Source organism: Rhincodon typus, chromosome 2 (genome assembly GCF_021869965.1).
Source record: "Rhincodon typus isolate 14 chromosome 2, sRhiTyp1.1, whole genome shotgun sequence".
NCBI classification, from domain to species: domain Eukaryota; kingdom Metazoa; phylum Chordata; class Chondrichthyes; order Orectolobiformes; family Rhincodontidae; genus Rhincodon; species Rhincodon typus.
In genome coordinates, this window is record NC_063333.1 from 100,005,828 (window position 1) to 100,028,141 (window position 22,314).

The following is a 22,314-nucleotide window of genomic DNA, read 5'->3' on the forward strand; positions in this document are numbered from 1 at the left end:
CAGTTCCCCAAGTAAAATACAAACTTTGTCTTTATGTTCAATCCTCTTCACAATAAATGGAAATAAACAATTAGCCTTCCTAATTACTTGCTATACCTGCATTGTTTTTTTACAAAGACACCCAAATTACTCTGTGATCGCTCACCATTTAGATAAAATGCTTTTTTCCCCCCACTCTTTCTGCAAAATCGATAAATCCACATTTTTCCACATCTTACAACATTTGCCATTTTGTTGCCAACTGACTAAACATATCCATATCTTTTTATAGCCTGCTTATAACTTATTGACAATACTCTTTCCTGATTATCAGCAACTTTAGGAACCATACCTTCCATCTGTTCATTCGTGGGATTTATTGCAATGCCATTTGTTACATCTTGCCAACTTGAAAAAGACCCATTTAAGTCAGCACGGTTAGCCAGCTAATTTCCCATCCATGCCAATGTATCCCGAACGTCATGAGCTCCCAGTTTCCATAGTAACTTTTGATGTGGTACCTTATCAAAAGTCTGTTAAAAATCCAAGTACTGTACAACCACTGGACAGCCTCAAATAGATTAGTTAACAGGATTTCTCTTCCACAAAATGTATTGCAATAGGGAAATAGTGTGACTATCTTGTTCATAGTATATTTTAATAATTTAGCAGTAATTTTTAGTTCTGGGAAGATAATAAAAGTAAGGCTATTAAAATGTTGTGCTTTAGAGACTGCCATAACACTGAAGAAATGGCAATTCAGAAGGTGACCCACGTTTGTTTTAAAAAGTCAAAATAGAAGAGAGTTATGAAACAGTGGGTAGGCTTAGCTAAAGAACTGAAGCCATAATGTCCAGAAGATATGCAAAACGTGCAGTCCAGCAAGAATATTTTTGTTTGGTGCTTGGATCTGTATTGTTTTGAAGCATTCAGTAAACCCTGCAAGATTATAAAATTGATTTATTTCATCAAATCAAAGCTGCAAGAGTGGGATAATAAGATCTAGTTGCCAGTTTGAGGACCCCTGAGCAGACACACCATCTTGAAAATTGGTAGAACTTTGGAAGATTCTGGAATCAATTTGTCAAGATAGCTGCTGAAAGAGTTAGTTGCAGCTTGGACCTTTTTAGTTTTTTCACACTGTTTACAGCATAACTCAAACCTAAGTTCATTATTCACCGAGTGGAATTCAAGTGGGATGCAATCTGTTTGCACTTTGAGAGGGAACAGCAGCTGGAAAATTATCCACTTTGAAACTAATGGAAGGATCTACAAATGGTACTCCATGGATTCTTGTGCCAAAGACAGAAACCAGCAGATTAACTGGGAAGCATGAAAAAATATTCACAAGGGGTTTACAGAGATACCTACAATCAGGAGGTAATAAATTAGGGTTATACATGTTTGAGAATGCTAGAGCAGAGGAGAATGAAAACTGACTCTGGTATGGAAGACTACCATATGTATGCAAGTTTAAAAAAAATTAAGATATAACGACATATTGCACTCAAAGTGATGGAAGGAGTCACTAACTGCTGTTTGATAATTTTGGCAAAGGAATAACCCGTTCATGAACGCTCAATTTGAGCAAGTTTGAGTTCCAGTGACTCCTAGCATCAATGCATCCTTATTATAAACATGGACAAAAAGAGCTGAACTCCAAAGATAATGAAACAGTGACTGCCCATGACATCAAGGCAGCATTTGCCTTATTATAGTATCAAGGAGCCCTGGCAAAATGGAGATCAAGGGCAAAAAACTTTCCACAGGTCAGAATTATTCTTAGCACAAAAGAAATTGGTTTTGGATGTTGGATGCCAATCATCTCAGCCATAGGACATCACTGAAAGAGCTCCTCAGGGTAGCGTCCCAGGCCCATCTTCAGCTGCTTCAATGACGTTTGCCCCCATCATAAAATCAGAAGTGGAGGAGATATTCACTGATGATTGCACAACATTCAGCACCATTTGGGACTCCAACGACACTGAAGCAGTCTACGTTCATATGCAGCAAGACCTGGATCAAATCAATGCTTGGACTGGTGACTAGTAAGTAACATTCACAGCAGACCAGAGGCAGACAATGACCATCTCAAAACAAGAGACAGACAATCTAATCATAGGATTCTATTCTATTACCTCCACATAATGATTGGATTGTGCCAGAGTTGAACTTGACCTGACAAAAGGAGCAGTGCTCTGAATGCTTGTGATTTCTAATCAACCTGTTGGACTATAACCTGGAGTAGTGTGACTTCTGACTTAGGCCAATCATTGGCCCTTAACATTTAATGGCATTACCATCTCACTGAATTCCCCACACTCAACATCCTGGAGGTTATCATCGACCACAAACTGAAATGGACTAGCCTTGTAAGTTCAGTAACTAAAAGACCAATTCAGAGGCCTGGCATTCTGCCATGAGTAACTCATCTCATCTCCCTAATGTCTACCACACACAAGTCAGGAATGTGATAGAACACATTCCACTTGGCCATATGAGTGCAGGTCCTAGCCCACTCAGGAAGCTAGACACCAAACAGGCAATGCAGCCTGCTTGATTAGCAACCCATTCATCCCTCTACCACCATTGCAGCAGTATGTAACATCTATAAGATGCACTGCAGTAACTCACTGAGGCTCATCCAAGAGCACCTCTCATACCTGTGACCTCTGCCACCAAAGTACAGGAGAGCAGGTGCATGGGAATGTCCCACTACCCACAAGTACTCTTCCAAGTCACAATACATCCTGAATTAGAATTATATCACCAATCCTTCAGTTTCACTGGATCAAAATCACAGAACTCCCTAACAGCACTGTTGGCAGGACTATAGCAGCTCAACACCACATTCTCCAGGCAATTAGTAATGGGCAACAAATTCTGCCCCAGCCAGCGACACTCACTTTCAATGAGCCCAAGAAAACAAGAATTATTGGGGAAAGCAAGTAGTAAATCCAACAGCATAGTACACTTAGGAATAAACTATAGCGTTAACTTAATTGTATTGCCTTATTTAATTGTTCTATATACAATAAAACTTGAGCTTAGTTTGGAGCTGAATTTTTAATACTGAGGTGCTTGGATTTCTTTGTAAAAGGTTAATGGTGCTTTGTCTGTACCTAAGTGATTATTTATTTGAGACACTGGAATTGTAAATTAAATTCTTAATTCGAGGAGACCCAACTTGTCTTTTGAAACTTTACTTGAAAGGAAGATGAAGGAGCACACTGCAGATCCACCAAACTTCATTTTGTGTGCAGCTGAAAGATGTGCAGGATACTAAACCGAGACCTATAAAGCCAGCAAGATTTCAGAAAACTCACCCAAGGCTGCGCTGATCATCAATTTGGGGCAAAAAATAAAAACTGATTAGTAACATTTATAAAATCTAGCTATGTTTAAACAAAATGTACAAATATGAAAGAGGAACTTCACTCTGAATAACTTAGAAATGAGAGAATAGCAAGAATTATTATGAGTATTCACATACCTGCTGAAGACCCTCTGTAATAGTGGTGACAGGAGACATACCACAGGTAAGTGATGATAGCATATACCCATCAGAACCAACTGAGCTGTTAAAGTTTCCTTGCTGGTTAAAGAGCGAGATGACAGGGGTGAAAAGAGGCTTAGATTCATTGCATTTAATGCTAGACATATTTTCTGTGGTAAAATAATTACACACAATCCTATGTACAATGAAAATTAAACTTCCAATATTTGTACAATCAAGTGACAGTTGTACAATTGCAAACATTCTGTGATGTATAGTATAATGGTTTAGAAATGTGTAAGTGGCATCTTTACTTAACCCAAGATTAGGATTGACACATCCTGGTTGTAAAGAGAAAGGAAAATACAGAAGGCAGTGAGCGAGTTCAGATAAATTTGGTTGTGTGAAATATACTAGGACACTTTTTACTGTTTAGGAAAAGTAATTGTTTTTGGTAATAAATTTACTCATGTTCAGACAGATTCACCACATTACCAAATCACTCAACTCTGCCAATCTTTACAAGATCTTTTTGGTTCTTTGGATTTGAGCAATACCAGAAATACCATTTATTTTTCATTAATTCCGAGAGATTGAAAGCTGTTTTTATGGATTAAGTAGCATATTCCGCCATTTTAAAGTGCCTTAAAATGCAACCACAGCATTGGATTGGATAAAGCTTCCATTTCTAAAGTATACTAATAAATACTGCTTTTACAACAATCTAGTCATTTATGTGAATTGTTTCTAAGTGATCACAAATTTATAGATTTAATGAATTCTACTTTGGTACGTGGCAAGTAGGACTCTGGGGATTTGAGGTCAAACTGGAGTCAAAACGGTAACTGTTTCTCTCTCCACAGATGCTGCCAGACCTGCAGAGTTTCTCCAGCATTTTCTGATTGTTTCAAATTTCCAGCATCTGCAGTATTTTGCTTTTGTCTAGCAACATTGCAAATCGCAGAAGAGTTCCAAATCTCCAATGCACTTTGCACATAGAAGTATTCTTTTATTTCACTCCTGAAATGCCTCTATTACGTCCTCAGTCCTAGACTCGCCAGTCAATTAGGTAGTTTGACTCTACATTCCCTACTCATCCTTAAATGTTTAAAAAATTGATACCTCAACTTTCAAAATTCTAGGGAATGTAAAGCAAGATGCATAATTTCTTTTATATTTTAACTGGTGGAATTCAAGCATCACTCTGGTAAATCTAAGGTGCAATCTCTCCAAAGCCAGTATATCCTTCCTAAGCTTTAGTACTCAGAAATACTCCCAGTATCATGTAGTTTAACCACAGCTTTGCACAACTATATCGTAACATCTATACCCATATATTCTAGCCTTCTAGATATACAGGCCAGCACTTCTCTTGTATTTTTGATTATTTTCAGAATGATTCCTGACATTTTAACAATGTTCCCAGATACCCTGCCTTTTCTGAACTCTAGCTTTTCACCATTTAGAAAGTCTCCTATTCTGTTTTAGGTCCAAAGTGAATTACTATGTTTGCTTACATTGAAATTGATTTGCTACACTGCTAAATATTCACTCAAATCTTATCAATATCTCTTTGTAATTTTATGTCTCCGTCTACATTTCTTACAATGTCGCTGATTTAAGACATTGGAAAACTTTGATGATCGGACAGAAAGCACAGATCCAAGTCGTTAATAAACATTGTGAATGTGTGTAGTCCCAGAGATTCCTGCAGGAAACCATTCATTATATTCTACCAATTGAGTTCCTATCCATTATCCTATTCTTCTTGCTATCACTCAGCCAAATTTTTTAACCTGGGACTTAACATGTCTCACTTATAGGAGTTTCAACATCAGTGCATACAATCTGAGGAACTTTATCAAATGCCTTTTGGAAGTCACTAAATAATATTTATAATATTATTGGCATTCCTTTATCCACTATTTTGACTCTGCAAAAATCCCATCATATCACCTAACATATACCAATGCTAGATTTTGTTAATCAGCTGAAAGCTAACAAGGTGTTCAGAATTAATACCTTTAACTACAGATTTCAACCAGTAATTTCAAAACATGTTAGGGTACTGGTCTATAATTCCCTAGTCTCCCCGTTTCTTAAATAGCAGTATGACATGCAAAATTTCCAACCTCTACAAAGAACCATTCTCAAATTGAGACAACTTTACAAAATTATAGTCATGTGGCCCTGTCAGATCAAGATGTCCAACATGCTATCATCTTTTTCTGATGTAAATACTGACAGTACACTAGCTCACTACTCTCATTTTAAAGTGACAATATTATCATCAATTTCAGGGGTTTACATTGCTTTGGCCAAGACTTTCTGCAATATAATTACAATTACGGTGTGTTGATTTATTTATTGTCACGTGTACCGAAGTACAAAGAAGTAGTTAAGCACCCAGAAAGTATGCTTTCAGTGATGCATCTGTAGAAGTTGGTGAGGGACCTTATGGAGATGCCAAATTTTCTGAGCCACCTGAGGAAGCAGAAGCATTGTTGGGCCTTCTTGACCATCACATCTATGTGGGAAATCCGGGACAGGTTGTCAGTTATCGTTACTCCTAGGAATTTAACACTCTCCACCCTCTTAACCTCTGCTCCATTGATGGAGATGGGGGTGTGTTCTCCTCCTTTCTTTCTGAAGGAAATGATCCGTTCTTTAGTTTTGCCAATGTTGACAGAAAAGTTGCTCTTATTGCACCATGTCACCAAGTCCACTATCTCTCTTCTGCATTTTGACTCATTGTTAAATACCCGTACTACTACGGTGGTGTCATCAGCTTTACTATTATTTGAAATATCTTTTTCCATTTCTCTCTTCTGGTAGCTTATATTATGTTTTGTCACCCTTTACCAACGTTTCCATTTTACCGATTCACCTGGATTTGTTTTTTTTTAAAAATACAGCTATGTTGTTTTCACTAGTCTTCCATCATTCTATTTTTGATCTCAAGCAAAGGGCTTCCCATATTGTGGGTCGCAACCCTCAGTAGGGTCCCAAGATGAGATTTTGAAGTTGCAAACTTCAAGACAGCAATGGCTGTCACGGGGCTCAGACTGGTTCCTGACAGGTGAGACACCCCTTTAAATGCATGTCCTTTTTGCCTATTGGTCAGTACGACCTAACTGACAGCTCATTGTGACCACATTTGTGCTGTTGAGAAACGCCTATACAAAATGTATAAATTTTGTTTTCTGCCTACCTTTGCATCAACTGCATCATGATTTGATGGTGTGGGGTGTAGACAGGGGAGAGGAGGTTGGGATTGACAGAAGAGAATGGTCAGCATGCTCAACTTGCTTCACTCCTACCACAACAGCTGAAGCCTCCCCACCCTCATCAACTCTTGTACTCCTTAAGTTTTCAGCCAGGGTCTCTCAAAGCCAAGCATTAAAATGGGGTCATGCCAGGGATAGGTTTGAGAAGCATTGCCTGGAGATAATCACATTCATTTTTGAACAGCTTCCATTGATCTTTTGTCATTTTGGACATCAACAGATTAGCCCTGTTTATAGTAGATAACATCTATCTCAGTGCACTGAAGACAGCCTTGTCTAGATTTGGAATCTTAGCTGGAGGAGACTTTTCACAGCTCTCAAAGACAAAATTTTAAAATGGCACATGGAGAACCTGTCAATATAATTTACGACATGCATGAATTTTTCAAGATTTGTTTTGATACTTACCACAGCATCCTTCACAATGATTTTGGCCACTTGGTCTGGCTGACATAGTCCTGACGTTTCAGAAATCAATTTGGTCTCCAAAGGCTACAAAACAAAATATTCTCAACTCATGTCAATTTTGAAGGAACTGAGAGAAAAACAATGATTAAGAAATTAACATTTCTTCATGCCATAGGTGGCAACACATCACCACCTTAGAGGGCACTTGAGAAGGGGGAAAAGTCCTGATCTAGCTAATGCTGGTGATTGACTAAATTAGATAATAGTCTTAAGTGTTTGACAAATGTATTGTTTTTTGAGAACGGAATTAGATGAAGAGGAGGGAGAATCAGTGATTTTGGATTTTCAAGAAGTTTTTAATAAAGTACCACACAAGAGGTTATCGTGCAAAATTCAAGCACACAGAATAATGGCAATATCTGGAAAGGATTAAGAATTAAGGAGCAGACAGGAAATTGTAAGAGTAAATGGATCATTTTCAGAGTGGATGGCAGTGACAAGTAGGGTAGGGCAGGGATCACTGCTTGCACTCCAACTATTTCAAATATAACATTCTCAAGTTTGCTGACAACACAAAACTAGATGAAATTGCCAGTGGTGATGAGGATGTAAAGATGCTTCATGGGAATTTAGACAGATGGAGTTGGCAAATGCATAGCAGGTGGAGTACAGTTTTAATAAGTGTGAAGCTTGCAATTCTGTATTTCTACTAAAGTGGATGTATGTTATTTAAATGGTGTTGGATTGGGAAATATGTTTAAAAGGACCTGGGTGTCCTTTCACATTGGTCATTGAAAGCAAGCATGCAGGTGCAGTAAACAGCTAGGAAGACACACTGTATGCTAGTCTTCATAAAAAGAGGTTGAGAGTACTGGAGCAAGGATGTCTGACTGCAGCTGGTCAGGGCCTTAGTGAGACCTTACCTTAGTGTGCAGCTTTAGCTTCCTTACCCCAAAAGAGGAATGTATTTACAATAGAGAGCATCAGTGAAGGCTCAACAGACTAATTCTTGGGATGGAAGATTATCTATCATATGAGGGGAGATTGGGTCAACTGTGCACATATTCACTAGAGTTCGGAAGAATGAGGTGATCTCATTCAAACAAAATTCTGATAGGGTTGGACAGATTGGATGGAGGTATTATGCTCCCCTGATCAAAGGTTTTCTTTTCCCAGAACAAAGTCAAAATCTCAGGATGGGTGCCAGGCTATTTAAGACTGCAATGCGGTGAAATTTCCTCACTCAGAAGGTGGTGAACCTGTGGAATTCTGTAGCAGCGGTGGCCTAGTGGCATTATCGCAAGGCTATTAAATCCAGAAACTCAGCTAATCTTCCGGGAACCTGGGTTTGAATGCCATCACAGCAGATGGTAATGTTGAATTCCACACAAAAAAACAACTCTGGAATTAAGAATCTACTGATGACCATGAAATTATTGTTGATAATTGGAAAAACCCATCTGGTTCACTAATGTCCTTCAGGGAAGGAAATCTGCCATCCTCACCTGGTCTGACCTACATGGGACATACAGCAATGTGGTTACTGCCCTCTGAAACGGCCTAGCAAACCATTCAGTTGTACCAATTGCTACAAAGTCTCAAAGAAATGCAACTGCATGGATCACGACATCGATCTAGACACCGGAAAAGATAGGGGCAGATACAGTCCTGTTGACCCTGCAAAGTCCTCCTTACTAACATCTGGGGCCTAGTGCCAAAATTGGGAGAGCTGTCTCACAGACTAGTCAAGTAACAGCCTGACAGTCATATTCACAGAATCATATCCTACAGACAAAGCCATAGACACTATCACCATCCCTGGATATGTTCTGTCCCATCAACAGGGCAGACTGACAGAGGTGGCATCACAGAGGCACACAGTCGGAGGGAGTTGCCCTGGGAGTCCTCAACATTGACTCCAGAGCCCATGAAGTCACGTGGCTTCAGGTTAAACATGGGCAAGGAAACTTCCTGCTGATTACCATATACCTTTCTCCCTCAGCTGATAAATCAGTACTCCACACAGAACACCACTTACAGGAAGCACTGAGGATGGCAAGGGCACAAAATATACACTGGGGATTTCAATGTCCACCACCAGGGGTGGCTCGGCAGCAGTACTACTGATCGAGCTGGTCGGGTCCAAAACGACAGCTGCTAGACTGGGTCTGCATGCAGCAGGCAGTGAGGGAACCAACAAGAGCGGAAAACATACTTGACCTCATCCTTACCAAGCTGCAGATGCATCTGTCCATGACAGTATCAGTAAGAGCGACCACTGCCCAGTCCTCGTGGAGACAAAGTCCCACCTTCATTTTGAGAATAACCTCCATAGTGCAACATAACACGATCACCATGCTAAATGGGACAGACTTTGAACAGATCTAGCAACTTGAGACTGGGAATCCACGAGGTGCTGTCTGCACAATCTGTAACCTCATGGCCTGGCATATCTCCATTCAACCATTACCATCAAGCCAGGGGATCAACCCTGTTCAATGGATAGTGCAGGAGGACATGCCAAGAGCAGCGCCAGGCACAGTTGAAGATGAGGTGTTCAACCTGCTTAAGCTTCCAAACAGGACTACCTGCATGCCAAACAGCATAAACAGCAATTGCTACAGCTAAGCATTCCCACAACTAACAAATCAGACCTAAGCTCTGCAGTCCTGCCACATCCAGTTGTGAATGATGGTTGATGATTAAACAACTCACTTGAGGCAGCGGCTCCACAAATATCCCCATCCTCAATGATGGAAGAGCCCAGCACATCAGTGCAAAAGATAAGGTTGAAGTATTCGCTGAAATCTTCAGCCAGAAGTGCCGAGTGGATGATCCATCTTGGCCTCATCCAGCAGTGCCCAGCATTACAGATGTCAGTCTTCAGCTAATACAATTCATTCCACATGATATTAAGAAACAATTGGAGACACTGGATAATGCAAAGGCTATAGACCCTGACAACATTCTGCTAATTGTACTGAAGTTTTGCATTCCAGAACTCACCACTCCTCTAGCCAAGCTGTTCCAGTAAAGTTACAACACTGGCATCTATCCGACAATGTGGAAAATTGCACAGGTATGTCAGGTGCGTAAAAAGCAAGACAAATCCAACCCAGCCAATTACTGCCCCATCGGTCTACTATTGGTCATCAGTAAAGTGATGGAAGGGGTCATCAACAGTGCTATCAAGCAGCACCTACTCAGCAATAACCTGTTCAGTGACATCTGCTTTGGGTTCCGCCAGGGCCACTCAGCTTCTGACCTCATTACAAATACACACAGACAAAAGAGCTGAATTCCAGAGGGGAGGCAAGAGTGATAGCCCTTGACATCAAGGTTGCATTCGACTGAGTGTGGCATTAAGGTGCCCTAGCAAAACTGAAATCAGTGGGTATCTGGGGCAAATTTCCTGGTGGTTTGAGTCGCACCTGATACATAGGAGGATCGTGTGGTTGTTGGAGGTCTGTCATCTCAGCTTCAGAACAGCTCGACAGGAGCTCCTCAGGGGAGTGTCCTAGGCCCAAACATCTTCAGCTGCTTCAATGACCTTCCCTCTTGACACCATCCAGGAGGAAGCAGCCCACTTGACTGGCACCATATTCACAAGCATCCACTCCCTCCACCACCAATGCTCAGCAGCAGCAGTGTGTATCATCAACAATATGCACTGCAGAAATTCAAAGATCCTCAAACTGCAACTTCAAAACCCATGACCACTTCCATCTAGAAGGACAAGGCGCAGATATCTGGGAACACCAGTACCTTCAAGTTTCCCTTGAAAGCACTCACCATCCTGACTTGGAAATATCTGCCATTCCTTCACTGTCGCTGGGTGAAAATCCTTGAATTCTCTCCCACGTGGCACTGTGGGTCAACCCACAACAGGTGGACTGCTGTGGTTCAAGACAGCTCACTACCACCTTCTTACAGGCAACTAGGCTTGGACAAGAAATGTTGGCCAGCCAGCAATACCCACATCCCACAAATGAATAAAATAAATAAACCACAGAAAGATGTTGTGGCCAAGTCAGTGAATAATTAAGAAAGAAAAAAATGGATAGATTTCTCCACGCTGAAGCTGTCAAAGGGGTTTGAGCAGATAGCAGGAGAATGGTGCTGGATAGAGGATCTGCCATGATCATGTTCAAAAGTGGGATCAATTAGCTAAATGGTTTACTCCTGCTATACGTTTCTGAGACAGACTCTGCTGAATCCAATGCGATTAAAATATACAGCAATCTGCTCACCATTAATATAAAACACATGAAAATGAAATAGTTAGGGAACTATTTTAAAACTTAAATACATGTGCTTGGAGGAGTGAAGATTTACAGAAGTCTTGGCATGCCCTCAAAAGGGTTCACATTATTTATGATCCATGGAATCTGTGCAAGATGAGCAATTTCTTTGTTTGGCATTAGAAAATCTTGCAAGTTTGGTGATGGGTTTTCACTTTTTACACTTGCACTTTCTTCAGTACCTAACAATGGAAAATTTATTTAAAACCCTCATTGAAAATGTAAATAACTTGCATCTTACTATTCCATCCAAACAATGAAAAAGGAATATATAGTACCGGAATGATTAGATTGGGGAAAAGGAAATGCAACAATAATTGTACACCTCAAACTGACTAAAACAGAAAATGACAGTTTCTTTAAAAAGAAATCTCATTACCTTGACTTTATTCTCTTCCTGAAACCCAGGTGTGTCTGTATCAGGAGGATAAGCAACTGTAATGTATATATTGTATGGCTTCACCTAGAAAACAAATAAGTAAAGTTTAGGGAAAATATCTATGAAGCACTGCAGAATCAATTCTCAAAAGTTTGGCATCAATCTCTGATGAGCACCTGAAGGATGGGAATAGGATGATAGTGAATTATATTATAGTCTTCTTATTCCCAACATTTACAGCATGGAAAAAAAAAAGGGCACCTTGAGAATCAAGGACTCACATTCCCAAGGCCCGTAACAGCAGTCAAATACAGATCCACTTATTCCTTCAGCTATCGGATGACCCAAGTTCTCAAAGCTGGTCAGGAGAAGAGAAAAATCAAGAGTTGCTACCCACAATCAATGGCGACTGCATTGTAGGTAAGCACTGAGAGTAAATTTGTGTATAATAACTATCTCACCATGCTGAATCTAACCTCGTGCCTACTTATTCACATGACGAAGCAAAAATGAAAACTTAATGAGCTTGAAATGGCACAAGTTTTGACAGTGAATTATTAGCATTTGTCATCATTACCCCAACAAATCTGAATGCACATCAGGGTTCAGCGCAAGTGAAAATTTAAGCATAAATCATAAAGTAGCAGAGTGTTATTCAATACTTCACTATAGGCAGAGCCATATTGTACTTTGTATTAAAAAAAGAAATCTCCCAGTAGAGATGCTCACAACAAACAGAAGATATTAGACTTCATATGATCAGATTCATTAATTTTTGACAAATTGCTTGCTTAATATTTGATGTGTGGAGCTGGCAGTGTTTTCAGGCTCATTGAATGGTTCAATTTGTACAATTGATGGAGATTACAGGGCACAATTTAACTATAGTTAACCTAACCAAAAAACAAAATTAAAAATTACAGCAAAAAAAAAAAAGGGAAAGTGATGGGCATTAACTATGCTTGACAGCTTTTAATTAGAAAACTGTGGATAAAGAATAAGAATTAAGTTCTGAAATGTATGAAATATCAAAATACTTTGGCATTTGCATGACATTTTAAAAGAAACACAGCACAGTATGTTGGTGGGACCTCACCAGTGTTTGGGAGCAGCACAGTGGTTACTGCTGCTGCCTCACAGCGCCAGGAACCCGCACTCGAAGTCACCCTTGGGTGACTGTGTGGAGTTTGCACGTTCTCCCCGTCTGTGTGGGTTTCCTCCAGGTGGTCCAGTTTCCTCCCACAGTCCAAAGATGTGCAGGCTAGGTGGATTGGCCATGCTAAATTGCCCACAGTGTTCAGGGATGTGTAGATTAGGTGGCTTATAGGAGGATGGTTCTGGGTGGAATTCTGTGAAGGTCAGTGTGGATCGTTGGGTCGAAGGCCCTGTTTCCACACTGTAGGGATTCTGTGAATGATGTATGAATATTCAATGGCTGTACATGCATCATTTGAAAACATGTTGTTTCAATCTCATCCTTTGTTACCTTCCTGTTGAAGTGCCATTTGCTAACATAACAGGAACACTGCAGACAGATAGATGTTCCACACAAAATCTTTACTGCATTTTTAAATGGGGTGCAATCCCATTGATATATATACATAATTGTAAACAGAATCTTACCTACTTATTGCAAGATTTAAAAAAAAAAAAAAAAAAACAGGCCCAACAGGCCCATCTATCAAGTTGGGTTTTACCTTTCCTTCATTCAAGACCTTCTTTTCTTGTTTTTGACTCTCACCATTTCTTAGCTCAATTAAGCCAGCAACATCCTGTTCTATCACTCTGTCCAAGTTGCTATTTACTACCTGCTGTGGGCACAATGAATGGCCTGCAAAACTTTTCCGAAAACTTCAGCCTTCCACATCCACGTACCCCTTCTTCCCATTCCAATTCCCAAGAGAAATAGTGACTAAGATTCATTTGAACCTTTGATGAAGGCAGGCCCAGAAATGGAAAACAATTCTGTACTCAAAAAAAGTGGCCTTGGAATAGGTTACAAATATTGTCCAGTCTAACTCCAGAAATCGTTGGTGCCAAAGATGTCTGCTAATTAAAAGAAAATTATTTTTGGCCACATTAACCCTGGTCAAAAAAAAAATCAAGCATTAAGCTAAAGCAAACACTAATTTATTGTACCTTTAGAGAGGAAACACAAAAGTACCAAAAGATGTAACAAACAGAAAACTGAAAAACACACCTCCATTTGTAAAGATTCAGCTAATCCACGCAAAGCAAATTTGGATGGCGAATAAGCTGTATAACCGAATAAGCCCAGTTGGCCAGCCTGGGATGACACAAACACGATCCTCCCCATTCTCCTTTCCTTCATGGTATGGATGACTGCCCGAGTAGGATAAACACTACCCAGATAATTGATTTCCATTAACCTCTGGGAGAATGAAAAGTAGTACTGATCAAAATAATAGTCATTCAAATTGTCCAGATACATTTACAACACAAAATGATGCAACACTTAATTTGCATAAAAGTAGATTTGTCAACATTTTATACTGAGAAAGGATTTCAAACCCAGAATATCAAATCTTGAAAATCTGCACAGTACCAAATGTTAAGACACTTTCAGTTCAATAAAATGCATGCACATGCCAGGTCCCTGTGCTTGCTAAGACAAGCTAAAGGTATGGATGGCTCTCAATATTCAAGTACCAGCATAAAATGTTATTACTACTGGCATTCCTATTACCATCATCATTACCGTGCTCTCCACATGCTATAGAGCTACACAGCATGAGCAACATGAACTATAGTATGGACTATCCAGTAAACATTTACAGTTTTACTGATCATCTTCTTGGAGCAGCATTAGCTTAAAGTTACAGATAATTTTTCATAGATATGATGTTGACATGGATGATACCATTGCTGTAATCGTATTTGTTGTTGATCTCAAACAAAACAAAAATCAAAAATAAATTCTTGACAGAGCTATCCAAAACATTCAAACAAAAAATGAAATCTGCACAGTCCTTAGCAGTCTCCCCTATGCCAGAAGTAGTATTGGCAATTCACTTCCATCCTTCATACATTAAGAAAGAAGAGAAGCAAATGTAGCTTGCTTCACTTCTGACAGGGCTGGCAAATCGGATAGATTTCTATCAATCTCGGTTAGATTGAAAGCCAGGTACAAAAACAGCTTTGCAATGCATTACAAAATCTTCAAAAAATGTGAAGTTAATTTATTGTAATTACAGTTCAGGTATGAATAGTCATCTACTGTTGAAAGAATTGTGGTTGAAAATTACTTCGGATTAACTCTGGGATTGTGCAAGAAAAGAAAAGCTACACATTTCGTTTATGCAAAGGAAAGAAAGTGACAAATCAACAAGTCATAACCAAGAGCAGTTAATAGAACATTGTTGAACTTTGAAGGATTCAATGCAATGAATAATATTTTCAAGTCTTTTTCTAAAATAAACTACTGCACCACAAATAATGAAAGTATAAACTGTTATTATTTGTTTCAAGACTTTCAAAAAGCAAAGTCAAACCACGTGAAATCTTTAAATTCAGAACAGTGAAACGAGACACACTAATGCTGGAAGTAGGAATAAAGCATAAACATCAAAGACAGATTTTAAAAATCAATTTCAACCAATGTTGTGTGCTTTAGAAAATGGTATTACTCTGTACCAACATAACATATAGTACAAAAAAACTAAATTAAGCAAAAAAAAAACTGAATATGCTCAAGAACTGACCAAAAACAAATTGCTGGAGAAACTCAACAGGTATGGCAGCATCTGCGGAGAGAAAGCAGAGTTAAAGTTTTGAGTCCAGGGACCCATCTTCAGAGTAAGGTTCTGAAGGGTTACTGGATTCAAAACTTTAAACTCTGCTTGCTCTCAAAAATGCCACCAGACCTGCTGAGTCTCTCCAGCAATTTCTGTTTTTGATGCTAATTAAGCAATTGCGTCTACAGCATCTTTGCTAACACAATACTGCTTTGAAAACTTAAATTTGTTATCCCAATTTTCATATTAAAGAAATTGATCAATATGTGCACAGAGTATTTCTTCTCAGATAAATTACTTGACAACCTGTCCTTTTCTAGTCTTACTCCAGTCACTGAAAATTCCAAGAAACAAGTCCAGGGTTAGATGTTTATTCAATGACAGTTTAAAGAAAACCGCAGAGCACCAAAACAATTTTGGCAATAAAACAGATATTTTTAAAAAAAATCCTGGGTAATAAACAATTTTCCACTTCACCAGAGAACACACACTGAAGAAATCAGCAGACATTAAAAATACACAAAATAGCCTATGTAGGCATCCACTTATTTGAAACAAAAAAAAGTGCTTTGTACAGCTCCACATTAGTTAGGTAGAATACAATTCACTGTAGATGCTCCTAGAAATTGGCTCAATCTGCAGAAAACAATTTAAGTCTAATAATGCAAGTTACTCACACCAAAGAAGCCAATGTCAATATCTTCAAACTTTGCCGCAACAGATATGCCAGCACAGTTTACAAGCATGTCAACTGGACCCAGCTTCTCCTGTGCCTACAGTGACAGTTAAATATTAATAAATTAATGATTCAGGACGAAATGTTTGGTTAAGAAAAGGACAGATTCCTGTTTATTTGACCTACTTAATTAAAAGTTTTAAGGAACACAACATTATAGACAAAATGATCACAGTTTTTTGTCTGCACTCTAGCAGAAATGTCTACATTATTCACATATTGAGATTCCCACATTTAAATAGGTAAAAACACTAAAAAGATGAATGCTCAAGTATCTTGATTGAATTTTGAGGAAGTGATAGTGGTGATTAATGAGGGTAGAGTGGATGCTATGTGGATTTTGTTAAGAGTTTCAACAAAGTCCCTCATGGTAGGCTCATCCAGAAGATTAAGATGCATGGGATCCATGGTGACTTAGCCACGTGGATTCACAACTGGCTTGCCCATAGAAGGCAGAGGGTAATGGTGGAAGGGTTTTTCTATCTGGAGGTTTGTGACTAGTGGTGTTCCGCAGGGATCCATACTGGGACCTCTGCAGTTTGTGATATACAAGTGGCCATGCACGTAGACAGGGTAGTGAAGAGGTGTATGGCACGCTTGCCTTTATTGGTTGGGGAATGAAGTACAAGAGTCAGGATGTCATGTTGCAGCTTTATAAGACTTTGGTTAGGCCACACTTAGAGTATTGCATTTAATTCTGGTCGCTACATTACAGATGGGACGTGGAGGCTTTGGAGAGGGTGCGGAAGGAGTTTACTGGGATGCTGCCTGGGTTAGAGAGTCTGAGCTACAAGAAGAGACTAGAAAAACTTGAGCCATTTTCTCTGAAGCGGCAGAGGCTGAGGGGAGACTTGAAAGAAGTCTATAAAATTATGAGATGCATAGATAGGTTCTGACCATCAACCCTTTCTCTCAGTGTTGAAATGTCTAAAACTAGGGGGTATGCATTTAAGGTGAGAGGGGGAAGTTCAAAGGAGATGTTAGGGACAAGTTTTTTTTTTAAATCTCTTACAGAGTGTGGAACACGCTGCCAGTGTGGTGGAGGAGGCAGATATGGTAGGGTTGTTTAAGGGACTTTACACAAGCACATAAATACTCAAGGAATGGAGGGATGCGGACCAAGGGCAGGCAGAAAGGATTAATTTAATTTGGCATTATGTTGGGCACAACATTGTGGGCCGAAGGCTGTACAGTTCTATGTTTTACTTAACTGTTCTCAAAGCAAGATAATTTGAAATGTGCATAAAACAGGGAAGAGAGAATTAATGATGTACAATATACAGTAAACTTAAAAACAACATTTGTGCAAAAATAGATCTACATTCAATTTCCTTTTGTCCCAGCAAATTAAGATTATTTCAATGGATAACAAGAAATTAGTGTAGAATTTTGAAATTATTCCCTGGAATGGCAAAAATATTGATTTCCACCATAAGCTCCTGCTAATAAACTCCAATTTTTACTATCAAAGACACAATCTTTATGTAGGATTCAATTGTTTATGGCAAATCTCCTACAATTCCACTTTAACTTTTGATAATGAATAAGTCAAACTCCACTATTATACTTTGGATTAGATTTTCTGGAAAAGTATACAGCATTTGAGTTTGCGTTGCAGAATGCCCACATTTTCTATAAATCATGAAGATCAGCACTCAGTTGGTGTCTTCCACAATACCACATTTAATTGTTTATGAGAAGATAGAAAAAAGTGTAAAGAATCAGGACAACACAATAAACATGAGGTGTGTGGGTCAGTCAACATATTTAGAGTACAGGTCTACTGCAGCATCATAGCAGCAACAAAAGCAGCAGTTTTCTTAGCCAATCCTATTCAGGACTAACAAGATATACACGGGATCTATTATATTAAATTGCATGGTTAGCATGTTACTTCTTAAAAAGCAGACTTACTTGTTTAATCACACTTTGCACTTGTCCATAGTCTTTCGAAACATCAACAGATATACACAATACTACCTGTGAAGCCAATCAGAAGACATTCTCTCAAACCCATGCTTTGTAAACAAAATAGCACAAAAATCTATGATGCAAAATAAATTCTATGCAAGAACATATCAACCAGAATAATTTTTAAAAAGTGACTACATGATGAAATTAATTGCATAACGGAAAGTGGTAGAGACAGGAAGGAGACTGTAGGAGCACCAGAAATGAAAACACAAAGGGTAAGAAAGCCTATGGGTAGATAAACACTGCACATGGTGGGAGGAAAGGCACAGATGCAAGTGAGCAGTAGAAATACAAGGGAGTACACAAGGGAGAGTGAAACAGAGTATGCATGCAAAGGTAAGGTTTGTTGGGGGTGGGGCAAAGCCACTCCTGTTTAAATGACAGCTTGCCTACCTCTAGGGAATGTGGAGTATGGAAAGAAGGCAAAAGCATAAAGGGTAAGCCATTTCTCAAGAAGAAAAACAAAAAAGTAAACTGCAATACTAATTGGATACCTGAAAGGATCTCATCACTATGACCAATAATTTACAAGTGAATATGCCCCACTTACAATTGCTCAGGCCTTTACATGCGATAACACCCTGTAGAAGTATAAAAGTAGGAACCAATCTGATAGAAATACTGATGCTATGGAAGCTAGCTTGAAGATCAGTTATTAGAACTATGGCTGACATTGTTGGTGCAAAAACAGAACTATTTATCATCTATGCAGAGTTGTACAATTTTCCCTGCCAAAATGAAAGCTTTCTCATTCCCCTGCTACAAACAAACTGTTCTTTTAATAAAATGTCAGTGAACAAAGAAGTGACTTAGAAATACAACAACTGCATTTAAATCACAAGAGTTTCACACTCAAACATTCAAAATGCTTTAGTATGCAACAGTCACAATGCTTACTCGTCTTCTACACCCACCTGTTTATCATTAATTGAATGCTTCTCAATTTCCTTCTTTGCCCGCAGAAGTTTGCCCTGGAAAACAAAAGGAATTGAAAACGCAGAAACATTTTCAGACTGCCAATTTTGGAAATTCATGACAGCACATTCTAAAATCTAAGACTCTAAGTTCAAAAAAAAAATCTAACTGTTCACCAAATCGAGTGATTCAGTTTCACTGTTTTTTGATCAATGAACTTTGCAAATTCAAATGCACGAATAATTTACAATTCAGGAAGCATTTTGAGTTTGCTTTGCATTTTTCAAAGCATCTTAATATAGGTGCAACAATTAAAATTTAAATATTCATAAGAGATAAAGATTGTTTCCTACAATATCTATAATTTGAATGACAAATCAAAATATTTTCAACTACACAGAATCACCATTTTTACTATTTACAACTCAAAAATCCTAAACTCCTATTTCACTTAAGTTCTTATGCTGAGATCCAACCCAATCACAGCAAGCAGTACAAAGTTCCTAACAAACACATGGAGAGGAAAAGTTTAAGGGATTCTTACTCAGCCATTAAATTTTCACATGATTTTTAAAATCTGGAACAGTTATCAAACGTACCCATTTCTGAATAAGGGTCCCCGACCCTAAACATCAACTTTCCTGCTCTCCTGATGCTACCTGGCCTGCTGTGCTTCTCCAGCTCCACACTTATCTCTGACTCCAGCATTGGCAGTTCTTACTACCTCACAGTTACCAAACAGTTGTGTTGAAGCACAACTTCCCTACTCTTGCATTCAACTCCTCTCACTTAACAATGTTAGCTTTCCTGATTACTTTCCGTACCTGCGCTCTAACATTGTGATTCATGCACTAGGACACCCAGATATTCTCTGCATGTTGGAGCTCTGCAACCAGTTGCCATTTAAATAAGCCACTTTATGTATTCTTTGGGCCAAAACAGACAATTGCAAACTTTCCTGATTATACCCCATTTTCTGGGTCTTTTCTTTACCGACTCACTTAATCTATTTATCTACCTTTATAGACTCCTTATATCCTCTTCACAATTCACTCTCCTACCTACCTTTGTATCACCAGCAAATATAGCGACCATACCTGCAGTCCCTTCACCCAAATCATTTATATTAAAATTTATATGAGTTGAAGCCCCAGCATCAGCCCATGGCACACTACACATGACAACCAGCCTAAAACATACCTATTTATTCCTACTCTTCAGCTGGCTAGTAGGAAGCAATCTTCTACCCATGCCAATTTGTCATATTCAACACTGTGATGTGCCACCACATCAAATGCTTTCTGGAAACATAAGCACAACACATTCACCGGTTCCCTTTTATCCACTGCACAAGTCATTTCTTCAATAAATTAGTTAAACACGTTTGCTCTTTGACAAAACTATACTGGCTCTACCTGGCTGCTCTGAACTTATACAAGTGCCTTTGCTTCTGCCCCCGTCATGTTCTGAATTAATGAGTTACATTAGCTATTCTCCAATCCAAAAGTAACCTTTCCCAAATCTAATGAGTTTTGGAAAATTTAAACCATGCATCAACTATCTCACTGGCTACTTGTTGTAAGACCCCAGGATAATATCCATCAGGGCCTGGGGATGTGTCAACTCACACTTCAAACAATTTACTCAGCATTACTTCCCTGGTAATTGCAATTTTCTTGAATACCTTCCCCCCTCCTTTTCTCGTCCCGAAATGTAGCTATTTCTGGAATGTTACCTGTCTCCTCTCGAGTTAACGCTGATGTAAAACTTCTGTTCAATTCATCTGTTATCTCTTTACTTGCCATGACTAATGCCTCAGCTCAACAATTACTCTTCAATGCTTTACCTCGTCTTCTTTTTGGTTAAGTTGTGAGGGAGGGAAATCCAGAACTCAATTTTAAATTTACAGTTAAAGGAAATGATGTGATGAAGGATAAGAGGGAGACAGAGTTGGAGGAACTCAGAACACTTGCAAGACTAGAACAGGGTAATGAGATGGAGTGAGGAGAATGCTATGGAGTGATTTAAACACAAGAAAGAAAAAACCTGAACAATTGAGCTTGGAAACAATTTTAGATTGTGGGTACAGAGAAGCAAAAACAAATGGGACTTAGTACAAGTTGGGATATTAATAGAGGATTTTTGGTAAAGAGAACTTCTAGAAGAAGAGAGGAACTATTATTTTGAGGTCTATCCTAAAAGTCTACAATTTAAAATTACTTAAATTCAGCATTTCCTCGCTTTTGACGAATGAATCATGCTATACATGTTTTTCTTCACAGAAATAAGTCACCTTCAGTCCAAGATATCTGTTCAGTAATTTGAAGAAAATGGACCCTGCATTGAAACACTTTTCAATATTGAAAAATGTCAAGGACTCCTGTTGTACAGTGGTAGTGTCCCTAGCTCTGGTCCAGAAGGCATAGGTTCAAGTCCCACCTTCTCCAGAAGTGTATTAAAACATCTGAGCAGGTTGAGTAAAAAAAGTGTCAAGATTCTTATTTCATAGCCTTATATCAAACAGAACACAAAAAAAAAGTCAATTCAAACAAAATTCTTCTTAACCTTTCAGATGGCTTGATTTAAGGCACTGAATTAATTCAATGCAAGAGAATCACAAAGTGAAAGTACAAGAGTCATGTTTCAATCAACATACCTCATCTCGAGCCACCAGAGTTATAAAAGCACCACGCTTGAAGCACTCAATAGCAATACATTTCCCAATACCACTTGATCCCCCCGTCACCTGCATGGTTAAAATAAAAATCATTGTAATTAGAAACAGCATTTTTCATGACTCTCTGATTCAAGCAACATTCTATACATGAGTCATTTCACTTTTTTTGCCAAAATATTTATTACTCTGCAGACATGCAGCAAATTAGGCCAAATTTACCACCTGGAAAATGAAATTTCACACTGCAGAAAATTAAAATGGGAAGGGAGTCTAAAATTGTATCAGAGATAGTAGGAACTGCAGATGCTGGAAAATCCGAGACAACAAGGTGTACAGCTGGATGAACACAGCAGGCCAAGCAGCATCATAGGAGCAGGAAGGCTGACGTTTCGGGTCTAGGCCCGAAA

The 22,314-nt window shown here is 38.8% G+C and overlaps 1 protein-coding gene across 2 annotated transcripts in view; it reads right to left on the bottom strand.

The window, feature by feature from the left end:
- kdsr (3-ketodihydrosphingosine reductase) overlaps nucleotides 1–22,314 on the bottom strand; it is a 39,023-nt gene that overhangs the window by 6,676 nt on the left and 10,033 nt on the right. For both annotated transcript variants that reach the window (XM_020529745.2, XM_048611556.1), the window contains exons 2-9: nucleotides 21,887–21,976; nucleotides 19,230–19,286; nucleotides 18,256–18,321; nucleotides 16,283–16,378; nucleotides 14,051–14,242; nucleotides 11,851–11,934; nucleotides 7,171–7,254; nucleotides 3,473–3,574 (exon numbers count right to left, since the gene is read on the bottom strand). In XM_020529745.2, coding sequence (XP_020385334.1) covers nucleotides 3,473–3,574; nucleotides 7,171–7,254; nucleotides 11,851–11,934; nucleotides 14,051–14,242; nucleotides 16,283–16,378; nucleotides 18,256–18,321; nucleotides 19,230–19,286; nucleotides 21,887–21,976 — 771 coding nt within the window. The remainder of the gene's footprint in view (nucleotides 1–3,472; nucleotides 3,575–7,170; nucleotides 7,255–11,850; nucleotides 11,935–14,050; nucleotides 14,243–16,282; nucleotides 16,379–18,255; nucleotides 18,322–19,229; nucleotides 19,287–21,886; nucleotides 21,977–22,314) is intronic.